This window comes from Melospiza melodia, chromosome 30 (assembly GCF_035770615.1).
Source record: "Melospiza melodia melodia isolate bMelMel2 chromosome 30, bMelMel2.pri, whole genome shotgun sequence".
Classification (NCBI taxonomy): Eukaryota; Metazoa; Chordata; class Aves; order Passeriformes; family Passerellidae; genus Melospiza; species Melospiza melodia.
The window spans coordinates 5,180,809-5,204,075 of record NC_086223.1 but is presented as its reverse complement, the minus strand read 5'-3'; the positions used below and the strand labels follow the sequence as shown (position 1 = coordinate 5,204,075).

General features: G+C 60.0%; 3 protein-coding genes across 4 annotated transcripts in view; 1 reads left to right on the top strand and 2 right to left on the bottom strand.

The window, feature by feature from the left end:
• Nucleotides 1-27: 27 nt before the first annotated feature.
• PSMC5 (proteasome 26S subunit, ATPase 5) lies at nucleotides 28-6,164 on the bottom strand. The gene is made up of 12 exons (XM_063178928.1): nucleotides 6,037-6,164; nucleotides 5,439-5,510; nucleotides 4,932-5,001; nucleotides 3,993-4,090; nucleotides 3,703-3,759; nucleotides 3,048-3,278; nucleotides 2,842-2,968; nucleotides 879-1,069; nucleotides 698-796; nucleotides 496-606; nucleotides 337-423; nucleotides 28-137 (listed from the first exon to the last, which is right to left on the bottom strand). The coding sequence occupies exons 1-12, from the start codon at nucleotides 6,073-6,075 to the stop codon at nucleotides 84-86; spliced, it is 1,236 nt and encodes a 411-aa protein (XP_063034998.1). The 5' UTR covers nucleotides 6,076-6,164; the 3' UTR covers nucleotides 28-83.
• A 109-nt stretch (nucleotides 6,165-6,273) lies between these two features.
• Nucleotides 6,274-18,727, top strand: FTSJ3 (FtsJ RNA 2'-O-methyltransferase 3). 2 transcript variants are annotated; one of them, XM_063178926.1, is made up of 22 exons: nucleotides 6,274-6,501; nucleotides 7,120-7,246; nucleotides 7,332-7,437; nucleotides 9,701-9,747; nucleotides 9,878-9,957; nucleotides 10,067-10,166; nucleotides 10,428-10,622; nucleotides 12,576-12,691; nucleotides 13,194-13,298; nucleotides 13,386-13,486; nucleotides 13,593-13,673; nucleotides 13,777-13,929; nucleotides 14,136-14,271; nucleotides 14,361-14,560; nucleotides 14,659-14,773; nucleotides 15,083-15,176; nucleotides 15,445-15,610; nucleotides 15,697-15,773; nucleotides 16,274-16,370; nucleotides 16,472-16,655; nucleotides 17,594-17,688; nucleotides 17,890-18,727. In XM_063178926.1, the coding sequence occupies exons 2-22, from the start codon at nucleotides 7,180-7,182 to the stop codon at nucleotides 18,077-18,079; spliced, it is 2,505 nt and encodes an 834-aa protein (XP_063034996.1). In that variant the 5' UTR covers nucleotides 6,274-6,501; nucleotides 7,120-7,179; the 3' UTR covers nucleotides 18,080-18,727. The 2 variants fall into 2 exon arrangements, with proteins under 2 accessions (XP_063034996.1, XP_063034995.1); XM_063178925.1 differs by having other exon boundaries at nucleotides 6,274-6,519.
• The window catches only part of LOC134431008 (alpha-2-macroglobulin-like protein 1), a 16,878-nt gene continuing 12,320 nt past the window's right edge, over nucleotides 18,710-23,267 (bottom strand). Inside the window, exons 21-36 of the mRNA XM_063178929.1 lie at nucleotides 23,112-23,233; nucleotides 22,915-22,966; nucleotides 22,647-22,721; nucleotides 22,324-22,500; nucleotides 22,136-22,217; nucleotides 21,889-22,045; nucleotides 21,708-21,782; nucleotides 21,378-21,534; nucleotides 21,070-21,287; nucleotides 20,764-20,979; nucleotides 20,322-20,440; nucleotides 20,135-20,225; nucleotides 19,953-20,021; nucleotides 19,761-19,863; nucleotides 19,560-19,601; nucleotides 18,710-19,311 (exon numbers count right to left, since the gene is read on the bottom strand). Of these exons, the coding sequence (XP_063034999.1) occupies nucleotides 19,295-19,311; nucleotides 19,560-19,601; nucleotides 19,761-19,863; nucleotides 19,953-20,021; nucleotides 20,135-20,225; nucleotides 20,322-20,440; nucleotides 20,764-20,979; nucleotides 21,070-21,287; nucleotides 21,378-21,534; nucleotides 21,708-21,782; nucleotides 21,889-22,045; nucleotides 22,136-22,217; nucleotides 22,324-22,500; nucleotides 22,647-22,721; nucleotides 22,915-22,966; nucleotides 23,112-23,233 (1,772 nt within the window). The 3' untranslated portion in view covers nucleotides 18,710-19,294. The remainder of the gene's footprint in view (nucleotides 19,312-19,559; nucleotides 19,602-19,760; nucleotides 19,864-19,952; nucleotides 20,022-20,134; nucleotides 20,226-20,321; nucleotides 20,441-20,763; nucleotides 20,980-21,069; nucleotides 21,288-21,377; nucleotides 21,535-21,707; nucleotides 21,783-21,888; nucleotides 22,046-22,135; nucleotides 22,218-22,323; nucleotides 22,501-22,646; nucleotides 22,722-22,914; nucleotides 22,967-23,111; nucleotides 23,234-23,267) is intronic.

Sequence of the window (23,267 nt, the reverse complement as noted above, 5' to 3'; positions counted from 1 at the left end):
AAATCAGTCCCCAACTCAGCACCCAGGCCTGGCCACAGCAGCTCTTTATTGACAGCACAGAGGGAGCAGCTCCAGCCTCACCGTTACTTCCACAGCTTCTTGATGGACATGTTCTTCTCACTGTCCTTCTGCATCACCTGGGGGAGGGAACGGGGCTGGGTCCATTCAGTGCCCAAATTGGGTGTTAATTACCCCAAAAACACCCCAAGACCATAGGGAGGGCTGAGCAGCCTCTCCCATGTCACTCCTGTGGTGACAACCCCCCTGTCTGTGCTGCTGGCAAATACCACCCAGCACACTTTGTGCCCCCAGTGCCACCTCTCCCCTGGCACCCACCTTGGCCACGGCCATCTCGAAGTCCTCCTGTGTGACGTGCACTCTCCTCTCCCTCAGTGCATACATCCCTGCCTCTGTGCACACACCCTGAGGGGACAGAAGGGAGCATCAGCCAGTGCCCCCCATGGCAGCCCCGTGTCCCCAGAGTCCCCAGCTCACCTTGACCTCAGCCCCCGAGGCCCCCGGCATCAGCTCCGCGATTTTGCGCAGGTTGATGCCCCGGGTCAGGTTCATCTTCCGCGAGTGGATCTTGAGGATGTCCAGGCGGGCCTGGAGCAGGGCACAGGGAGGGTTGGAGCCTGGGAATGGCTCCCAGGGACAGGGTGGGGACAGCAGGGACAGCAGGGGGTGGCTCTGGTACCTCCTCGTTGGGAGGGGGGAATTCGATTTTCCTGTCGATGCGGCCGGGGCGCAGCAGGGCCGAGTCCAGGATGTCGATCCTGTTGGTGGCCATGATCACCTGCACAGGGGACAGGGGACAGCTGTCACCAGCCCGGGCACCGCAGGGCCGGCAGGACCCCAGGCAGGGCCAGCCCCTCTACCTTGATGTTTTTGGTGGCCTCGAAGCCGTCGAGCTGGTTGAGGAGCTCGAGCATGGTGCGCTGCACCTCGCTGTCGCCGCCGGAGCCGCCCTCCAGGCGGGAGGAGCCGATGGAGTCGATCTCGTCCATGAAGATGATGGAGGGCGCGTGCTCCCGCGCCATCACGAACAGCTCCCGCACCATGCGGGCCCCTGCGGGCACGGGCTCAGCCTGGCACAGCTGGCACCGAGCCCACGCTGCCCCAGGAGCCCCACAGCCACCCAGGTACTGCTGTAGTGTGGTTTTATTATTTGTAATACTTCAAAGTAGTTTTGTTTTGTATCCCTGTATTTTTCCCAAATGGTTTTTCCCAACGGTTCCCCAGACTGTACCCCGCTCCCTTTACCTGTGTAATCCCTGGATGAGATCACCCCCAAACCCCCACCCTGGCTCTCTGTCCATCACTCAGCATCCCATCCCCTCCATCTGGAAGCTTCAGTCCAGGTCCTGGAGTGATCAGCCAGAGGCCAGGGCTCAGCCCCCCAAGCCTTACAAAGAGTGTGTTAAAGCTCTACCCTACAAAAATACAAGAACTTTATGACTCCCTCCCCATTAACAGGCTAACCTATATTTAAAGAGCAGAATTAACGCTGTCCTGAATGTCCATCCCCCAGTACCCATCCCTAAGGGTCACTCATTGGTCAGTAAATGTTCTCTACTTTGGGTTTCCACCTCCCTTTAAATGGAACCATGGCACATCTTCCAGGGCTCTCAGCAGAACCCCCTGAGGTGTAGGGGCTGCTTTGGGACTCCTGGAATAAAACCTTGGATTGACCCCTGCTAAGAGTCATCCCTTTATCTTCTACCAGTGTCTCTGGTGCTTATTCTGCTGCAAAGGTGGCCAGCCTGGCTGCCCTCAGTACCCTTGGGGCACAGGAGAGGGGAGTCAGCGTTGCCCCCTGGTGTCTGCTGAGTTGGGGCTGGTCAAGGGTCCCTGAGAGGCTCCCAGAGGGACACAGACACAGTGCCATCCCTGAGGGGCTCCCAGAGGGACACAGACACAGTGCCATCCCTGAGGGGCTCCCAGAGGGACACAGACACAGTGCCATCCCTGAGGGGCTCCCACAGGGACAGGGACACAGTGCCATCCCTGAGGGGCTCCCAGAGGGACACAGACACAGTGCCATCCCTGAGAGGCTCCCAGAGGGACAGGGACACGGTGCCATCCCTGAAGCTCACACAGGAACAGGGACACAGTGCCATCCCTGAGGGGCTCCCAGAGGGACAGGGACACGGTGCCATCCCTGAGAGGCTCCCAGAGGGACACAGACACAGTGCCATCCCTGAGAGGCTCCCACAGGGACAGGGACACGGTGCCATCCCTGAAGCTCACACAGGAACAGGGACACGGTGCCATCCCTGAGAGGCTCACAGGGAGACAGGGACACAGTGCCATCCCTGAGGGGCTCCCAGGACAGGGACGCAGTGCCATCCCTGAGGCTCCCAGAAGGACAGGGACATGGTGCCATCCCTGAGGGGCTCCCAGAGGGACAGGGACACAGTGCATCCCTGAGGGGCTCCCAGAGGGACACAGACACGGTGCCATCCCTGAGGGGCTCCCAGAGGGACAGGGACACAGTGCATCCCTGAGGGGCTCCCAGAGGGACACAGACACGGTGCCATCCCTGAGGGGCTCCCAGAGGGACAGGGACATGGTGCCATCCTTGAGAGGCTCACAGGGGGACAGGGACACAGTGCCATCCCTGAGGGGCTCACAGGGGGACAGGGACACAGTGCCATCCCTGAGGGGCTCCCAGGACAGGGACACAGTGCCATCCCTGAGGGGCTCCCAGAGGGACAGGGACACAGTGCCATCCCTGAGGGGCTCACAGAGGGACAGGGACATGGTGCCATCCCTGAGACTCCCAGAAGGACAGGGACATGGTGCCATCCCTGAGGGGCTCCCAGGACAGGGACACGGTACCTTCCCCGATGAACTTCTGCACGAGCTCGGAGCCGGACACGCGGATGAAGGTGCAGTCGGTGTGATGGGCCACAGCCCGCGCCAGCAGCGTCTTCCCCGTGCCGGGGGGGCCGTAGAGCAGCACCCCCTGGAACGGGCACAGAGCCCCTCAGAGCCTGCCCGGGGCACAGCCCAGCCCAGCCCAGGCCCCCCAGGGCAGCACTTGCCTTGGGCTGGGCGATGCCCAGAGCCTCAAAGAGCTCCGGGTGCTTCACGGGCAGCTCGATGACCTCCTTGATCTCCTTGATCTGCTTGTCCAGGCCCCCGATCATCTCGTAGGTGGAGTCTGGGACCTTCTCCACCATCATGAGGGACACCAGCGGGTCCACCTTGTTGGGCAGGATCTTGTGCAGGGTGTAGCTGTCATTGCGCAGCGCCACGCGGCAGTTGGGGGTCACCTGTGGGGACAGCACTCAGAGAGGTGTCCCTGCCAGACTGGGGTGTCCCTGCCCACCTTGGGCTGTCCCTGCCATCCCTAGGGTGTCCCTGCCAGAGCCTGGGGTGTCCCTGCTGGCCCCAGGGTGTCCCTGCCATCCCTGGGGTGTCCCTGGGGAGTCCCTGCCCGCTCTGGGGTGTCCCTGCCAGCCTGGGGTGTCCCTGCCCACTCTGGGGTGTCCCTGCCTGCTCTGGGGTGTCCCTGCCCGCCTTGGGCTGTCCCTGCCCACCTTGGGCTGTCCCTGCCCGCTCTGGGGTGTCCCTGCCAGAGCCTGGGGTGTCCCTGCCCGCTCTGGGGTGTCCCTGCCAGAGCCTGGGGTGTCCCTGCCCGCTCTGGGGTGTCCCTGCCAGAGCCTGGGGTGTCCCTGCCGGCCCCCCAGCACTCACATCATTGATGTCGATGTTCTTGTCGACATCCACCACGAACTTGCCCTCTGGGTGCACCTGGAAAGGAGGAAAGAGCCCTGGGATTCATTTCCCTGGGAATTCCCTGCTGAGCTACACTCCCATGGCCTGGGAGGAACCAGGAGCTCCAACCCCACTGGGGCAGCCCCAGGCCCAGCAGAGCCATCCCAACAAGGGCCCCTGCACCAGGAGCTCCCACCCCACGTCCCTGAGCTGTCCCATCCCCATGGGGACACGGGGCTGTCCCCCAGCCCAGCCCTGTCACCTCGTACCTTGACCAGCACCTTCTTCTTGTCCATGGCTCTCACCACCTCTCCCACGTAGGATCCCTGCTCCTGCAGCAGCTGCAGCTCCTCCCGCAGCAGCCGCACTGCGGAGGGACAGCTCAGCTCCAGAGCCCCCAGAGCCCCCAAAGCCAGCCCAGAGCCCCCAAAGCCAGCCTAGAGGCCCCAAAGCCTGGCCTAGAGGCCCTCAGGCCCAATCCAGAGCCCCCATGCCCAGCCCAGAGGCCCCCAAAGCCCAGCCCAGAACGCCTCAGGCCTGGCCTAGAGGCCCCCTGGCTCAGCCCAGAGCCCCAGGCCCAGCTCAGAAACCTTCAGGCCCAGCCCAGAGCCCCCAGAGCCCCCAAAGCCCCCAAAGACCCCTAGGCCCAGCCCAGAGCCCCCCCAGACCCCTAGGCCCAGCCCAGAACCCCCAGGCCCAGTCCAAAGCCCCCAAAGTCCAGTCCAGAACCCCTCAGACCTAGCCCAGAGCCCCCCAAAGCCCAGCCCAGAATCCTCCCAAAGCCCAGCCCAGAATCCTCCCAAAGCCCAGCCCAGGGGCCCCAAGGCCCAGCTCAGAACCCCTCAGGCCCAGCCCAGAGCCCTCAGACCCAGCCCAGAACACCCCCCAAAGCCCAGCCCAGAGCCCCCCAAAGCCCAACCTAGAGGCCCACAGGCCCATTCCAGAGCTCCCAGACCCAGCCCAGAGCCCCTCAAACTAAGCCCAGAACCCCTCAGGCTGAGCTCAGAACCCCTCAGGCCGAGCTCAGAACCCCCAAAGCCCAGCCCACAGCCTCCCAAAGACCCTCGGCCCAGCCCAGACCCCTGAAGCCCAGCTCAGAACTCCTCAGGCCCAGCCCAGAGCCCCCAAAACCCAGCTCAGAGCACCCAGACCCAGCCCAGAGCCCCCCAGGCCCAGCCCAGAGCAGCAGGAGGCGCTGCAGCCCCTACCCTTGGCGTTGAGCTCGTTCCTCTGTGCCTGCAGCCGCCGCAGGTTCTGGCTCTTCTCGTTCACAATGAGCTGCAGGGAAAGGCTCTGCTGAGCAACCTCGGGCTCAGGGACACCCAGCACAGGGAATGGTGGAATGGTTTGGGTTGGAAAAGATCTCAAAGCTCATCTCATCCCAGCCCTGCCACGGCAGGGACACCTTCCACTGTCCCAGGCTGCTCCAGCCCCAGTGTCCAACCTGGCCTTGGGCACTGCCAGGGATCCAGGGGCAGCCCCAGCTGTGCCAGGGCCTGCCCACCCTCCCAGGGAACAATTCCTAATTCCCAATATCCCATCCAGCCCTGCCCTCTGGCAGCTGGGACAGGGGCAGGAGCACACCCAGCTCAGAGCACAGCCCCAGCTCGTGTTCCCAGCGCCCCCAGGGAGGGTCCTGCCTGCCCACAGCCCTGGGACACGGGCAGGGACACGGGCACACCACCCATCCCGGTGTCCCCCGCAGCTGTGCTCACCTGCAGCTCCTCGATCTTGGACAGGTAATACTGCCGGAGTCCCGAGCCGCCCTTCCCGTCGTCCATCTCCATCTGGGACAGCAGAGCTCAGCGCCACCGACACCCCCCGGCACCCCGCCGGGCCCCGGTTCCCCCATCACCACCACCGGGCCGGCTCCTGGCTCCTCTTTTCCCCTCTTTCATCCTGGTCCCAGTCCGCGGTTCCCCGTCCCGAGTGTCCCTTCCCACCCCTCACCCCTGCCCGACACCCCCGAGCCGAGTCCTGCATCCCCCCGGTGCCCACAGCAGCCCCAGCTCCCGTTTCCCTGCGAGCTCCCCGATCCCGCTCCCCGTCCCAATCTCGATCCCGTCCCGATCCTGATTCTGATCCCGATCCCATCCCGGTTCCGGTCCCGGTCCCGATCGCATCCCGGTCCCGCTCTCAGTCCAGGTCCCGGTCCCGTCCCTCAGGCTCCTCCGCCTTCCCCAGACCCGCCGAGTCATGCCGCTGCCAGGCCCCGAGCAGCCCCAACCGCAGCACATCCCGGGGCAGCCCGAAGCGCCCCGAGGGCCTCCCCGAGCTCCGCCGGTGCCCCCAGCCCGGCCCAGCCCGCCGCACCTGCTCGGGCCCGTCCAGCGCCATCTTCTCGGCCGGCATCGGGCCCCAACAAAGATGGCGGCCGCCGCTTTCCGCTGCCCGGCTCTGCCGCCCGCCTTGATGGCGTCACTTCCTGTTCCGGAAAAGCACCTACGGGAGGCAAAGTGCGCATGCGCAATCACTCATGTCGGGACTGCGCTGCCATCTTGGAGCGGTCAAAGGTGATGTGACCGTGGGTGAAGCACCGAGGGAACGGACGGGGCTGTGATGGCGGCACCGAGCGGGCCCGTTATTGTTCACCGCACCTCCGAGGGACCCGTTATCCTACTCCATCTTCCACCCACAGGCGGCGGAGGAGGGGCCCGCCACTCCTAAAATGGCGGCCAGAGCAGGAGGAAGCGGAAGCTGAGTGCGCACGCAGGGCACGCCGGGAAGGCGGTGCGGGCACGCGGCGGGACCGGGATCAGGACCGGGACCGGGATCGGGGTTTGGATCAGGGGCAGGGTCTGGATCGGGGTAGGGGGTACGGGGGTGTCAGGGCCGGCGGAATGTCGAGCCCGGGTGTTCGGAGGGTTCAGGAGAGCGGCGGGGCCGGAATGCGCCTCGGGGGCAGCGGGTGCGGGTCGGCCTGAGGGGGCAATGGCGGGAGCGGTGAGGGGCGCTGGGGGCAGTGAGGGAGGAACTGGGAGGGCACTAGAGGGGGGTACTGGGAGGGAGGAGCTGGAGGGGCACTGGGAGGGCAGCGAGGGAGGAACTGGAGGGGTGCTGGGGGAGGAACTGGAGGGGTACTGGGAGGGCAGTGGGAGAAGAACTGGGAGGGCACTGGGGGGAAAACTGGAGGGGCACTGGGAGGGTGTTGGGGGTACTGGGAGGGCACTGACAGGAACTGCAGGGGCACTGGGGAGGTACTGGGGGAGGTAGGTACTGGAGGGGCACTGGGAGGGCAGTGGGAGCAGAACTGGAGGGGCACTGAGGGATATCATGGGGACCACTGAGACAGAGCTGCAGAGACACAGGGGCCACTGGACGACACTGAGGGAACACCTAGAGAGGCCGGGGCTCCTCAGGGACCCCAGGCCCCCCCTCATCCCCGTGTCCCCCCAGGCCCGAGCCCTCGGCTGACTGCACATCCCAGCCCCCCCCAGGGGCCGCCCCGCCACCACCATGGGCAAGAAAAGCAAACTGGGCAAGAGCCGGCGGGACAAGTTCTACCACCTGGCCAAGGAGACAGGTGAGGGCCGTGCCCGGCGCTGGGGATGGGGATGGGGGGGCTGCAGCCCCGGGCACCCCCTGAACCTCCCTCCTGCTGCCCCCAGGCTTCCGCTCCCGCTCCTCCTTCAAACTGCTGCAGCTCAATCGGAAATTTCAGTTCCTGCAGAAAGCCCGGGCCCTGCTGGACCTGTGTGCGGCCCCTGGTGGCTGGTGAGTGGGACAGGCCACAGATTTACTAAAAATATGGATGTTGATCTGGTGCTGATAGCCAACTGTGATGGACAAAAGCTCTCTGACAGTTTAGAGTTAAAAAGTGAATGTTTATTGTGACATAACTCCCAAATACACACTGTGATTTACAGGTGATTACAGAGCCCTTTTATCTGTACAAGTATTAATTTACAGGTGATTACCGAGCTCTTTTATCAATACAAATATTGAATACCCAAAATACAAGTGCACATTCATAACTTTGATACATCTCATTCCCAATATGGATGTTGATCTAGTACCAATATCCAAAAACTCTCTGACACTTTAAAGTTAGAAAGTGAATGTTTATTGTGGGATAGCTCCCAAATACACACTGTGATTTACAGGTGATCAGAGTCCTTTTATCTATACAAATATTGAATACCCAAAATACAAATGCATATTCATAACTTTGGTATATTCCATTCCCAATATGGGTATTGATCTACAGATTTTGATATCCATAGATATCAATTCAATACAAGTATTGAATATCCAGAATAGAAATGCATATTCATAACTTTGGTACATCCCATTCCTGGTATGGATATCCTGATATCCAACTGTGATGGACAAAACCCTCTAACAGTTTGGAGTTAAAAAGTGGATGTTTATTGTGGGATAACTCCCAAATACATGCCACAACTCCTTTTATCTATACAAATAAAATACTAATACATATTCATAACTTTGGTACATCTCATTCCCAATATGGAATATTGATTTAGTACTAATATCCAAAGAATCTCTAAGAGTTTACAGTTAAAGTGTGTTTATTGTGAGATAGCTCCCAAATACACACTGCAATTTACAGGTGATCATAGAGCCCTCTTATCTATACAAGTATTAGTTTACAGGTGTTTACAGAGTCCTTTTATGTATACAAATATTGAATACCCAAAATATAAATGCATATTCATAACTTTGTTACATCCCATTCTCAAAATGGATATTGATTTAGTACCAATATTCAAAGACTTTAACAGTTTAAAGTTAGAAAGTGAATGTTTATTGTGAGGTAGCTCCCAAGTACATACTGTGATTTACAGGTGATTACAGAGCCCTTTTATTTATACAAATATTGAATACTCAAAATACACATGCATATTCATAACTTTGGTACATTCCATTCCCAATATGGATATTGATCTAGTACTGATATCCAGCTGTGATGGACAAAAACTCTAACAGTTTGGAGTTAAAATGTGCACGTTTATTGTGGGATAACTCCCAAATGCACACTGTGATTTACAGGTGATTATAGAGCCCTTTTACCTATACAAGTATTGAATACTCAAAATACAAATGCACATTCATAACTTTGGTACATCTCATTCTGAGTATAGATATTGATCTAGTACCAATATCCAAAGAGTCTCTAACAGTTTAAAGTTAGAAAGTGGATTTTTATTGTGGGATAATTCCTAAATACACACTGTGATTTACAGGTGATTACAGAGTCCTTTTATTTATATAGGTATTGAATACCCAAAATACAAATGCGTATTCGTAACTCTGGTAAATCCCATTCCCCACTTCCCATGGTAATTGGTTCCAAAGCCATTAAGCATTGTAATTAGTTCAAAAGCCATTAAGCATGCACAGTTTGTTCCTTGAAATGAGTCTCTGGTCCCTTTCATGGGGAGGGGTCCCAAAATGAGGAAGTAAATGAAGTCTTCCTCGTTCTGACCTTTCCACCTTTTCAATGCAAATCTGACAAATGAACCCTTGGTAGAACTCCCATTCCCCATCTTCAATTGGTTTCAGAACAAAGAGGCTGCAATTGGCTTATGTTCCTACAAACAATTGTTTTATGTTCCTAAAAGCTATTTATCAGTTTCTGCATTCCTCGTTATAAACCTAGCTAATGAAACATTGTATTGACAAGCAATCAATTATTAGTTAACTCCTGACTTTTTACTTCATCAAGGCCTGCCCATTTATTTTAATTAACTCCAATAAAGCTGATTTCTATCTAATACCTCAGCTTCTCTAAGATCCCTAAATTCTTTTAAGTTTGTCTCACCACCACAGTGCCACCAGCTGACCTGGCAGTGTCCCTGTGCTCTTTGCCTAACCCTGGGGGCACAGTGCCAGGCTGGGAGCTCTGCTGGGAGCACAGTGCCAGGCTGAGAGCTCTCCTGGGCTCCTGGGGGCACAGTGCCAGGCTGAGAGCTCTCCTGGGGCCCTGCTCAGCTCTGCTCCCCTCTGTTCTTGCCAGGCTCCAGGTGGCTTCCAAGTTCATGCCAGTGTCCAGCCTGATCATTGGTGAGTTTTGGGGACAGTCCCTGGCTGTGACAGACAGAGGGGATCCTGGCAGGAGTGGGGCTGGGTGGGGAAGCCCCTTGGGATGGTCTGAAGCCCCTTCTGAGGGGCTTTGCTGTGTGTCCTCACCCAGGGGTGGATCTGGTGCCCATCAAGCCCATTCCCAACGTGGTGACCCTGCAGGAGGACATCACCACTGAGAAGTGCCGCCAGGTACTGCCCATGGTCACCTGGGGCCCTGCAGGTCCTTGTGGTGGCAGGGGGGTCACAGGGGGTGGGCTGGGGTCCTTCTGAGGGACGAACAGGTGTCCTTGTCCCACAGGCCCTGCGCAAGGAGCTGCAGACGTGGAAGGTGGACGTGGTGCTGAACGATGGAGCGCCCAACGTGGGAGCCAGCTGGGTGCACGATGCCTACTCCCAGGGTGGGCACACAGGGACAGCTCACTGCTGCTAGAGGGTTCTGGGCTGCTGTGGCTTGGGAGGGACCTTAAAGCCCATCCAGGGCCACCCTTGTCATGGCAGGGACATCTTCCCCTGTCACAGGGTGCTCCACACCCAGTCCGACTTGGCCTTGGGGATGGGGCAGCCACAGCGTCTCTGGGAAACCCACTCCAGCTTGTCTCTACCCTCCCAGGGAAGGGTAATTCCCTCCCTCACTCACTCCCTGTTCTCTTCTGCTGCAGCCAACCTGACCCTCATGGCCCTGAAGCTGGCCTGTGAGTTCCTGTGCAAGGGAGGCTGGTTCATCACCAAGGTGTTCCGCTCCCGGGATTACCAGCCCCTCATGTGGATCTTCCAGCAGTTCTTCCAGAAGGTCCAGGCCACCAAGCCCCAGGCCTCCCGCAACGAGTCTGCTGAGATCTTTGTGGTGTGCCAGGGTGAGCAGCCAGGGGGGCCTGGAGGGGCTGGGATGGGGCTGGGAGAACCTGCTGGTGGCTCTGATCCCTCCATCCTAGCAGGAATAGCTCTGATTCTTTCATCCTAGGAGGAATGGTTTTGATGGTTTTAATTCATTCTGGGACAGTGGAATGGCTCTGAGCCCTCTCTCCCCAGAGAAGTAGCTCTGATCCCTCCATCCCAGCAGGAGTGACTCTGATCTCTCCCTTCTGGATGGTTCTGATCCCTCCATCCCAGGAAGAATGGCTCTGATCCCTCCATTCTGGGTGGTTCTGATCCCTGCATCCCTGATGGAATGGTTCTGATCCCTCCATCCCAGCAGGAGTGGCTCTGATCCCTCCATTCTGGGTGGCTCTGATCCCTCCATCCCAGCAGGAGTGGTTCTGATGCCTCCATCCTAGAAGGAATGGTTTTAATGGTTTTAATTCCTCCTAGGAGGGATGGTTTTGATGGTTCTGATTCCTCTTGGGATGGTGGAATGGCTCTGAGCCCTCTCTCCCCAGAGAAGTAGCTCTTATCCCTCCATTCTGGGTGGCTCTGATCCCTCCATCCCAATAGGAATGGTTCTGATTCCTCCATCCCAGGAGGAATGGTTTTGATGGTTCTGAGTCCTCCTGGGACAGTGGAATGCGTCTGAGCCCTCTCTCCCCAGAGAAGTTGCTCTGATATCTCCATCCCAACAGGAATGGTTCTGATCCTTCCATTCTGGGTGGCTCTGATCCCTCCATTCCAGCAGGCATCCATTCTGATGCCTCCATCCTAGAAGGAATGGTTTTGATGGTTTTAATTCCTCCTAGGAGGAATGATTTTGATGGTTCTGATTCCTCTTGGGATGGTGGAATGGCTCTGAGCCCTCTCTCCCCAGAGAAGCAGCTCTGATCCCTCCATTCTGGGTGGCTCTGGTCCCTCCATACCAGCAGGAATGGTTTTGATACCTTTATCCTGGGAGGAATCGCTCTGCTGGCTGGGATTCCTCCATCCCAGGAGGAATGGTTTTGATGGTTCTGATTCCTCCTGGGACAATGGAATGTGTCTGAGCCCTCTCTCCCCAGAGAAGTTCCTCTGATATCTCCATCCCAACAGGAATGGTTCTGATCCTTCCATTCTGGGTGGCTCTGATCCCTCCATTCCAGCAGGCATTCATTCTGATGCCTCCATCCTAGAAGGAATGGTTTTGATGGTTTTAATTCCTCCTAGGATGAATGATTTTGATGGTTCTGATTCCTCTTGGGATGGTGGAATGGCTTTGAGCCCTTTCTCCCCAGAGAAGTTGCTCTGATATCTCCATTCTGGGTGTTTCTGATGCCTCCATCCCAGCAGGAGTGACTCTATCCCTCCATCCCAGCAGGAATGGTTTTGATGCCATCTTGGGAGGAATGGTTTTGATGGCTCTGATTCCTCCTGGGACAGTGGAATGGCTCTGAGCCCTCTCTCCCCAGAGAAGCAGCTCTGATCCCTCCAACCCAGCAGGAATGGCTCTGATACCTCCATCCTAGAAGGAATGGTTCTCCTGGCTGGGATTCTTCCATCCTAGGAGGAATGGTTTTGATGGTTTTAATTCCTCCTGGGACAGTGAAATGGCTCTGAGGAATGGCTCTCCCCAGAAAAGCAGCTCTGATCCCTCCATCCCAGCAGGAATGGCTCTGATTCCTTCATTCTGGTTGGTTCTGATCCCTCCATCGCAGCAGGAGTGACTCTGATCTCTCCCTTCTGGATGGTTCTGATCCCTCCATCCCAGGAAGAATGGCTCTGATCCCTCCATTCTGGGTGTTTCTGATGCCTCTATCCCAGCAGGAATGGCTCTGATCCCTCCATTCTGGGTGTTTCTGATGCCTCTATCCCAGCAGGAATGGCTCTGATCCCTCCATTCTGGGTGGTTCTGATCCCTCTATCCCAGAGCAATGTCTCTCATGGCTCTCATCCCTCCATCCCAGGTTATCAGGCTCCAGACAAAATTGACAGCAAGTTTTTTGACCCCAAATACGCCTTCAAGGACGTGGAGGTTGTCACCAAGTCTGTCAGTGAGCTGGTCAGCAAAAAGAAGCCCAAGGTATGAGCAAGACCAGACACAGATGGGACTGGGCCTGAAGAGGGTGTGAGAATTAAAATTGTTCAGGAGAATGCAAGATTTTGGGATGGCAAGTGTTGGAAAAGCCAGTTTGGAGCCCTAAAGTGGAGATTGTGAGGCTGGGGCTGGGTCAGTTAAACCCTGCAGGGGTTGAGCACAGGGTTTGTGTCTCTCTGAGGTGGCTTTAGGACAGTAAATTTGTGTCAGGTGCTCTCAGCTGAGCATAGAGCTGACACAAACCTGCCATTGTCAGCTCCTGTGTCTGGGCTGGGGCTGGAAGCTGCTGCTGGGCTGGAGCTAGTGACTTCTTCTAGCTCAGGCTGAGGTTGGAAACGATTTCTAAAGTCCTCAAGAACAACCCACAGGCACATTTAGGTGGCCACTGCAGCAAGACACGGGTTAGGTGACCCCATGCACCATTCAGGGCTGGTGCTGGCTGTCTGTCTGTCCCCTGCCCTTCCTGTCACAGCCCCTTTCCCCCCAGGCCGAGGGCTACGCCGAGGGTGACACCACCCTGTACCACCGCTTCACCCTCATGGACTTCCTCAAGGCTGCCAACCCCGTGGACTTCCTCTCCAAGGCCAACGAGGTGAGTGCCTGCAAGGACTCCTGTCCCTGTCCCTGTGCTGTGGAGGGGAGGCTGGGATTTAAATTTCAATCTTTTTTCCTGTGCCAGATCACCCTGGGGGATGGGGAGCTGGAGAATCACAGCTCCACCACGGAGGAGCTGCGCCAGTGCTGCAGGGACATCCGAGTGCTGGGCCGCAAGGAGCTCAGGTGCTGGGGGACACTGGGACAGCCACAGCCCCAGCTGGGCCTGGGGGACAGCCACACCCCCCAGCTGGCCCTGCTGGCTGTCCCTAACAGCTGCCACCCCACCCAGGGCCCTGCTGAACTGGAGGACGAAGCTGCGGCGCTTCCTGGCCAAGAAGCTGAAGGAGCAGGCCAAGGAGATGGATATCAAGTAGGTCCAGGGAGCAGGGCTGTCCCCAGGCTGGGGTGGACTGTCCCCAGGCTGGAGTGGCCTGTCCCCAGCACAGCTCCTCTGAGCTCCTTCCTTTTGGCAGCCTGAGCTCCGGTGAGGAGGAGGAGGGCAGGGAGGAGGACAAGAAGGAGAAGATGGAGGCCAAAGCTGCAGCTGCTGAGGAGGAAAAGGAGCAAGAGGAGGTGGAGCTGGCTTTGGCAGAGATGAAGGCCAAGGAGCTGGCAGAACTGAAGAGGTACAAAGAGGAATAGGGATGGGGTTGCAGCCATGGAGACAAAGGGTGGCAGTGTCAGTCTGTCCCTTTGCTGGGGGGATTTGTGGGTTTGGGCTCCTTGGGCTCCTCTGCTCCTCCAGGCAGGTGTTCCAGGCTGCCTCAGCACTGGCAGTGGGGTGTTTGTGTGTGATGGGGACAGTGTGGCCTCATTCCTTTGCCTCCTGCAGGAAGAAGAAGAAGATCCTGAAGGAGCAGAGGAAGCAGCGGGAACGTGTGGAGCTGAAGATGGACCTGCCTGGAGTGTCCATCGCTGATGATGGTGACACCAGCATGTTCTCCCTGAAGAGCATCCACAGGACCCCGGTGGGTGGGGGCTCCTGGGCACAGTGGGGTGAGGCAGGGCCTGCCTTGTCGCCTGTGTCACTTGAGTGACTCTGTGTGCTGTGCTGCAGCTGCTGGATGAGCTGTCCCGGGGGGACATGGCCTCTGCTGACGCTCTGCTGGAGATCAGCCCTGGGGACGATGACATTTACGTGTCAGATCACGAGGAAGAGGATGATGATGTGTCCCTGGCCAGCGACCTGGACCCCGAGGAGCTGCTGGAGATCGAGGCCCGGCAGCGGAAGCTGCAGCGGGAGCAGCGAGGGAAGAGGTGAGAGGGGAGAGACCTCCTGGGGCTGGGGCTGCTCTGGGACTGCTGCAGGAGCCAGCCAGGGCTGGGGACACTGATCCTGCTGCTCTGGGTCACAGGACAAAGTTTAAGCAGAAGGAGGAGGAAGGGCAGGAAATAGAGAATCCCCTGCTGGTGCCCCTGGAGGAGAAGTCGGTGCTGGAGGAGCGACAGACCAGCCTGTGGTTTGGGAAGGTGAGTCCCACTTGTGGGGCAGGAGTGATGGAGCAGCCTCAGCCCCAGCAGCTTCCCTGGACTGCTCTGGGACTGACTCCTTCCTCCTCTGCCCTGGGGCTGACTCCCATCCCTGGGGCTGATCCCCCTCCATCCCTGGGGCTGATCCCTCCCATCCCTGGGGCTGATCCCCCTCCATCCCTGGGGCTGATCCCCCTCCATCCCTGGGGCTGATCCCTCCCATCCCTGGGGCTGATCCCCCCCCATCCCTGGGGCTGATCCCCCTCCCCAGGCCTGTCCTGGGTCTGACTCCACTGTTCCCCATGCCAGGATGCCTTCGCTGGCATTGAGGATGATGCAGACGAGGAGCTGGAGCTGGGCCAGGCTCAGATGTTGGCTGAGAAGCAGCGTGAGGCTCAGAGAGGTGAGGGGACACAGAGGGACAGCCACAGCTCACCGTGGGACAGTGGGTCCAGCCTCAGTGGGGATGCTGCCCTGAGCAGGAGTGGTTTGGGTTGGAAAGGATCTCAAAGAGCCCCAAGTCTGGCCATGGGCAGGAACACTGCCACTAGACCAGAGGGTGGTCCCAGCCTGTGTCACTAATGAGCTGTCATTAGTGCTGTGCTAATGAGCAGGATCTCTAGAGGAGGATCTGCCTTGGCTCTGTCTCACGCAGTGCTTCCCATTCCCAGACAAAACAACAAAGAAAGGGCAGAAGAAGAAGAAGGAGGAGGCCCAGGAGGAGGCTCCAGCCGAGCCCAGCCCTGCAGCAGCCCCAGCTCCCAATGCCAATGAAGAAGCTAAAGAGGAGCAGAGCAGTGATGATGATGATGATGACAGCAGCAGTGAGGATGAGAGGTGAGGGCTGAGGGGGTCTAGGTGTCCTTCAGCTCCACAGTCCTGGAGAGCTGAGGGACCCCAGCCCTGCCCACTGCTCTCCACAGGCCACTGGCACCAGTGGGGAGGAAGCGGGGCCGTGTCGAGCCCTGCGGCTTCGAGGTGGTGCCTATTGAGAAGCCAGGTGAGTGGGGGGCCATGGGGTGTCTTGGGAGGGACAGGAGGCAGGGACAGACCCAGGGGTCCCTCAGGAGGGACAGGAGATGGAGCAGGGACAGATCTGGGGGACCCTCGGGATGGAGGCAGGGACAGACCTGGGGGTTCTTTAGGAAGGACAGGAGATGGGGACAGGGACAGACCTGGGGGTCCCTTGGGATGGGCAGGAGATGGAGGCAGGGACAGACCTGGGGGTCCCTTGGGATGGACAGGAGATGGAGGCAGGGACAGACCTGGGGGTCCCTTGGGAAGAACAGGAGGCAGGGGCAGACCTGGGGGTCCTTTAGGAAGGACAGGAGATGGGGATGGACAGACCTGGAGGTCCCTCGGGAAGGACAGGAGATGGGGACGGAGAGACCTGGGGGTCCCTGGGATGGACAGCAGATGGGGGCAGGGACAGTCCATGCTCCCCAGGGCTGCTCCCTGCCTCTTGGGCTGCAGCCAGGCCAACTTTGCCATGTCCCACAGTGAAAAGAGTCCTGGATGCAGAGGGCCTGGCCCTCGGCTCTGTCATTGCCAGCTCCAAAAAGGCCCGGCGGGACCTCATCGACGACTCCTTCAACAGGTACCAGCTGGGGGCTGCAGGAGCTCTGCAGGGCTTGCTCCCTGGCAGGGACAGGTGTGGTGGGTCCCCCTGTCCTGCTCACAGGTCTCCTGGCCCCCCAGGTATTCGTACAACGAGGAGGAGGGGGAGCTGCCCGAGTGGTTCACGGAGGAGGAGCGGCAGCACCGGCGCCGGCAGCTGCCCGTGGACAGGCAGACGGTGGAGGCCTACCGGCAGCGCTGGAAGGAGATCAATGCCCGGCCCATCAAGAAGGTGGCAGAGGCCAAGGCCCGCAAGAAGAAGAGGGTGAGTGGGGGTGGGCTCCCAGGGGTGCCCTGGCTCCTCTCCCAGGGCCTCAGTCCTCCCTCTGAGCCCCCTGTTCTTCCTCTGATGCTCCTGCCCCATCTCTGATACCCCATCCTTTTCTGACATCCTGTCCCATGTCTGATACCCCATCCTTTTCTAACCCTCTATCCCGTCTCTGACCCCCCCCATCCCATCTCTGATTCCCCCTCCTTTTCTGAACACCCTGTCCCTCCTCCAATGCCCCTGTCCCATTTCTGATTCCCCATCCTTTTCTGAACCCCCTGTCCCTCCTCCCCTGTCTCATCTCTGATACCCCATTGTTTCCTGACCCCCATGTCCCTTTTTCAATGCCCCTGTGCCATCTCTGATATCCCATCCTTTTCTGACCCCCCCTTGTCCCATCTCTGACCCTGTGTCTCATCTCTGACACCCCATCCTTTTCTGATCCCCCATCCCATCTCTGATTCCCTCCCTATCCTTTTCTGACCCGCATTGTCCCATCCTTGAACCCCTGTCCCATCTCTGATACCCCATCCTTTTCTGACCCCCTGTCCCTCCCTCAATGCCCCTGTCCCTTTTCCAATGCCCCTGTCCCATTTCTGATTCACCGTCCTTTTCTGACCCCCTTATCCCATCTCTGACCCCCTTGTCCCATCTCTTGATACTCCATCCTTTTCTGACCCCCTTGTCCCATCTCTGATTCTCCATCCTTTTCTGACCCCCCTGTCACTGCTTCAATGCCCCTGTCCCATCTCTGATTCCCCATCCTTTTCTGACCCCTTCTTGTCCCACCTTGAACCCCCCTGTTCCACCTCTGACCTCCCCCCCATTCCTCTTCCAATTCCCCTCTCTCCTGTGACCACCCCCTCTGATCCCCTGTCCCTCCTCTGACTCCCCTGTCCCTCCTGTGACCCTCTGTCCCCCCGGCTGTCCCCCAGATGCTGAAGAAGCTGGAGCAGATGAAGAAGAAGGCCGAGGCTGTGGTGAGCACCGTGGACATCTCGGAGCGGGAGAAGGTGGCCCAGCTGCGCCGGTGAGTGGCCAAGCCAGGATCCAGCTCGTCCCTTTGTGGCTGGGCCGTGTCCCTGCAGCCCCTGGGACAGATCTGTGTCCCCAGCCAGGCTCATCTGGGGCTGGCAGAGCCACAGGAGGGGTGGGACTTGATGTTGTCCCAACACTGGGTTTGGTTTTTGTGCCACCCAAACTCACTCTGACCTTTGTGCTTGTGCTGCAGCATCTACAAGAAGGCTGGGCTGGCCAAGGAGAAGCGCCAGGTCACCTACCTGGTGGCCAAGAAGGGCGTGGGACGTCGGGTGAGGCGTCCCCCTGGTGTCAAGGGCCAGTTCAAGGTGGTGGACAGCCGCCTCAAGAAGGACGTGAGGGCTCAGAAGCGCAAAGAGCAGAAGAAGAAGCACCACAAGTGAGGTGGGAGTGGCTCCATCCCGAGCAAGGGACTCTGCTCGGGGCACAGGGCTGGCTCCTGTGTCCCACTGCCACCTCAGGAGCCCTGGGGACAGCCTGGGGCTTGGCCACACCTTGCTTAGTCCGTGCCTTGCTGTGACAGTGCCTCGTGCCCTCCCCTGGGCACTGAGGGGTCATTTGGCCCCAGTGCTGTGGCCCCAGCCCCTGGTCACAGCTCCAGGTGTCACCAGGCTGGCTCTGCTGGGTGACTCCCCTGGGGACATCACAGGAGCATCCCCAGCTGTCCCCAGGGAGGGTGTGGCTCTGGGGACACCCCTGGGCCAGATTTGTCACTGAGGTGGCAGAACAGTGGTGGCTCTGCCCAGAGCAGCTGCTCAGGACAGCAGAGTTTGACCCGTCTGAGGCTGCCCAGGGCTGTGTCACGTGCCTGGGTGAGGTGAGGGACCCTGCTGCACATGTCCCCTTGTGCCATGTCACTGCTGGCTGTGTTCTGTGCAGCTGCTCATGCCTCCAGAGCCCTCCCAGCTTTGTCTGACAGGGATTGACTCTCCTGACCACAGCAGCCACCCTGTCCCCTCTGTCCCCACCCCCTTTCTCCCTCAAGGAGAAGAAAGACCAAGAGTAAAAAAGTGTTTGACTGCATTGCTTTATTTACACCCAGGGCAGGGGCTGGGCTCCACCCACCCTGACTGCTTTGTGCGGGGGTTGCAGTGTCCCCAAGTCCCTGGGGGTGACGCTGGCACTGTGTCAGTGCTGGGGAGGGGGCTGGGGTGGCACTGTGGATCCCAGGGGGAGTGAGGGGTGGTGGGGACCTGCCAGGCAAGCTCTGGCACAAGGGAGGAGCTCTGGGTCCCCTTCAGGTGCTATGGGGAGGGGAGAGGCCAGAGCTGGCACCCCAGAGCCCTGTGCAGGGCTGGCAGGAGGTGACCTGGGGGTGTCCCTGTGCAGTGCCCACTGTGGCTGCTCAGCCAAGTCCATGTGTGTCCTTGGGCCTGCAGGAGCCCCTCGGCTGCAGATCCTGGGGGGGAGCTGGGGCTCCATCCAGAGGGGCCCTGCTGGGGGCCAGTGCTGCTGGGAGGGTCTCTGGGCCACCTCCTGCCCCCATGGAGGGTCAGGACCAGGCCAGGGTGGGAGCAGAGACCCTCAGCTGTCCCTGTCCCTGGTGGCTGCAGGAGCTGGGGCAGGAACAGGGATGGGCTGCCAGGCTCCAGGCTGAGTTAGACGTTTTCCTTCTCTTCAAAAGGGAATATGGGGGTGCTGTGAGAGGCGAGTCCCCAGAACCACCCCCCCATCACCACCACCACCCTTGCTTGGCCCTGACCCTCTGGCTGAGCCCCATCCCTTGGAGCTCAGTGTCCCATCCCCTGTGTGACCCCAAAGCCCCTGTCCCCACTCCCTGCCCTCCTTCCCCTGGTGCCCTCCAGGTCCCCATCAGGGTCCCAAGGGTGGGGGGACCCCTGGCCTGGCAGGTTCAGCCCCTACCTGAGCTGGGGGGTGCAGTGTAAGCCACATCCACACGGTCACCTGCAATGGGAGGGGTGGTGACCATGGGCCTGGGAGGAGCTGCTCCCTTAAGGAGCCAGAGCTCATCAGTGGGAGCTGGGAGATCAGGCAGACCCCACGGAGCCCCTGGGGCTGCAGGGCTGGCAGCAGGGCCAGGGGACACGGCCCTGCAGGGCTCACCTGTCTCGTAGTAGTCGTACAGGGACACGGTGGCCGGCTGGAGGTTGCTCACCACGAAGTCCTGCTGGGCTTGGAAGGAAAAGGTCTTCTCCTCCTTGGTCAGCTGTGGAGACAGCCCAGGAGGGACGTGTAACCACGCACCATGGGAAAACCCCCCACATCCCAGGGCTGCTACTGCTGTCCCCATCTCACCTCATCCAGGTAAATGGTCACCTGGTCAGGCTGCACCTCCACCTTCTTCACCAGGTTCTGCCTCTTCAGCTGCAGGGACACGGCTCAGGAGGGGCCCCAAGCAGGTGTCCCTCCATGTCCTACAGCCCCCAGGCAGGGGCCTGTGGCATGGGGTATCCCAAAGGGGGGCAGGGGCTCCTCACCTCCACTGTGGATTTCTTATCGGGGCTGTATCCCGATGGCAGCTTGGCCTCGATGACAACCATGTTGGTGGCAGGGCGCTCCCCAGTGTACCTGCAAGGGCAGAGCCCCAGGGTGGCCTCAGGGATTCCCTCCCTCCTTCCCTGGCTGCTGCTGTCCCCCCCAAACCCGGGCCAGCCCCAGTCCTACCGTGCCCAGAGGCGGAGCAGGAACCCCGGGTTCTTCGTGCCTGGCAGCGGCTCCGTCTGCGCCCGCAGCTCAAAGGCCCCGGTGCTGGGCGGGGGAGGCACGTTATAGCGCAGGGTCACCTGGGGACAGGGACAGGGGACAGCACGTTATAGCGCAGGGTCACCTGGGGACAGGGGACAGGGACAGCACGTTATAGCACAGGGTCACCTGGGGACAGGGACAGCACGTTATAGCGCAGGGTCACCTGGGGACAGGGGACAGGGACAGCACGTTATAGCACAGGGTCACCTGGGGGACAGGGGACAGCACGTTATAGCGCAGGGTCACCTGGGGGACAGGGGACAGGGACAGCACGTTATAGCGCAGGGTCACCTGGGGGACAGCACAGGGTGAGCCCAGCGAGGGCACAGCGCCCAGCACAGGCAGCCCAGGCTGTACCCACCTGTGCCAGGGCACAGCCCTGCCCGCGGGCTCGCAGCCCGTAGGTGCCCGGCAGCTCGGGCAGCGCCGCCCGCTGCAGCACCAGCCGGTTGCTGCTGTCCAGCACAAAGTCCTGCGCCGTCCCCGTAGGCGATGTCACCGTCACCGTCATGTCCCCGTTGTTGCCGTAGGTCAGGGCGGCGTATTTGGCCAGGGCTTGCAGGGCCACCACGGTGTCCTGTGCACGGGGACAGTGCCAGGGTCACCCCTGAGCGCTGCTCCCAGGAGGGGCCGGTTTGGAGCAGCCCCTGGAGCCCAGGGCCGGTACCTGCGTGGAGGCAAAGCCCCCGTAGGGGTTCTGCTGCTTGCAGAGCCAGCGGACGATCCGGGACGCTGTCCCCAGGTCAGCAGGGGACACCGAGGGCTGGGACAGGTAGGCCAGCAGGACATAGGCTGTCATCTCCACCTCGGCCGACGGGGCCGCGGCCCAGGACAGCTCCAAGTCCTCCTGAGCCTGCCCCTTCCTCTTCCAGTAGAGCTGCCCATCTGCAGGAGGAGGGGCAGCAGCTCAGCCCCTGCCATGGGCTGGGGTCCCTCTGGGGGGGCACTGCCCACAGGGCCCTGCCCAGGCAGTACCTGCACTGATGCTGTGCTGGGCCAGGCGCTGCAGCTGCGCCTGCTGCTGCTCCCTCAGCCCTGCCAGCCCGAACACGTAGGCCAGCAGGGCTTGTGTGTAGGGGTCGTCCGTGGGAGAAGCCTCCAGGCACTTGAGGGCTGAGCTCAGCACCGGCTCCTAGCGTGGCAGAGGAGTCAGGAGCCAGCCCAGGGCATGGGACTCGCTCAGTGCTGCCCAGTGTGACCAGCTGTGCCCAGTTCATGCTGGTGGCCTGGAATGGCCAATGCCTGTCCCCAGCAGCAGCTGTCCCCACCCCACCAGTCCCTGTGGGAAGAAGGGTCCATCCTCACCAGCGTGGGCAGTCCCAGCTCCAGCATCGCTGCCGTCACGTACGCCGAGAGCGAGAGCTCATCCGAGACACCGCCCTGCAAGGGGACAGGAGGACATGGGTCCGACCAGGCTGTGACACCAACACAGGGACACCCCCGCGCCCAGAGCACGGTCTGGGTCCCCAGCCCAGCCCTGCCCCACCTGCAGGGCGTTGTGGAAGAGTTTGCCCACTTTGCGGAAGCAGCCGCTCTTCCTCTGGCGCCGCTGCAGCCAGCGCAGCGCGTCCGTGATGTGCCGCTCCTCGATGGCCACGTAGGCTCGGGCCTGCCCGAAGGACTTGAGGACAAACGCTGTCAGCCTGGAGCCAGGGAGACACCAGAGGGCTGAGTCAGCACTGGGGCTGCCTGGATGGCAGGAGGAGCCCTGGGTGCAGCTGCAGAGCCCTCACCAGGTGTTGCCCGAGGGATCGCTCTTGCCAAAGGCGCTGTAGGAGCCGTCATCGTGTTTGTACAGCAGCTCCCGCTGGTACCCTGCAGGGGGACGTGGGCACAGGGCACTGTTTCAGTGCCCAGAGGAGCCAGGTGGGGTGAGGAGGGGGCTGTGGGACTGTGGTGTCCCTGCCAGGCTCTCACTGACCGCTCTGCAGGAACCCCTGGGCCTTGGCGCGGATGTCCGGCAGCAGCTGCCCCGTCTTCTCCAGGTACTGCTGGATGTAGATGTTGGGGGCAAAGCGAACCATGTTCTGCTCCCCACAGCCGTAGGGCATGGCCAGGAGTCCGTCCAGGTTCTGCAGGGCATTGCCCAGGATGTCACCTGTGCCAGGGGGACACATCATCAGCTGTGTCACCCGTGTCCCCTTCTGTGTCAGCTCTGGGTGGTCCCACATCCTGCTGAGCCTGGGGACCTCTGCACCAACCCTGTCCCCTGTGGTCCCCAGGCCCCCCCAGCCTGTCCCTTACCCATCACGTTGATGTGGGCCCTCTGGGAGCTCTCCAGGATGTTTGCAGGAATCTCCAAGGACACTTCTTCAGCACCTGTGGGGACAGGGGGCTGTGACAGTGGGAATGCCCAGCTCTTCCCAGCCTGGCCCGTGGCAGCCTCACCCACCCTGTTCCTGCCCAAGCACCCTGACCCTTGGCTCCTCTGGACTGGTGGCCCTTGTGACCAGTGGCCAAGCACCCCTGGCCATGTCCCACGGCACTGCCCAACACCCCTGGCCAGTCCTACCTTCCTGGCAGAGCAGAGAGCTGTGAGTCTTCTCCACCAGGATCCCGCCGGGCTGTGAGGAAGCAGCACCAGAGTCAGTCAGGAGGAGGGACCTGCCTGTCCCCCAGTCCCCTTCATGTCTGGGTGCTCTCCCACTGCCCCCCAGGGGCTGTTTGCACCCAAATCCATCCCATTTTCCTCCTCCCCAGCCCTCTGACCTGCACCAGCAGGGGCTTTATCACAGTGTCCACGCGGCCCTGGGTCGGCACCAGGGGCAGCTCGTTGCCACAGGGCTCGGAGGAGCTGAGGGCCTCGGTGCTCACAGTGATGTTCACCTCCCCTGAAGGTGCAAACACGGCCCTCAGTCCCCAGGG

Coding starts and splice junctions, on each gene's coding strand:
- PSMC5 (XM_063178928.1), bottom strand. CDS start 6,075: ATGCCGGCCGAGAAGATGGCGCTGGACGGGCCCGAGCAG. Junction 1,070..2,841: donor GCAGAAGTTCATCGGGGAAG/GTACCGTGTCCC, acceptor CCGTGCCCGCAG/GGGCCCGCATGGTGCGGGAG. Junction 424..495: donor CCTCGGGGGCTGAGGTCAAG/GTGAGCTGGGGA, acceptor CTGTCCCCTCAG/GGTGTGTGCACAGAGGCAGG.
- FTSJ3 (XM_063178926.1), top strand. CDS start 7,180: ATGGGCAAGAAAAGCAAACTGGGCAAGAGCCGGCGGGACAAGTTCTAC. Junction 7,247..7,331: donor CCACCTGGCCAAGGAGACAG/GTGAGGGCCGTG, acceptor TGCTGCCCCCAG/GCTTCCGCTCCCGCTCCTCC. Junction 10,167..10,427: donor GCACGATGCCTACTCCCAGG/GTGGGCACACAG, acceptor CTTCTGCTGCAG/CCAACCTGACCCTCATGGCC.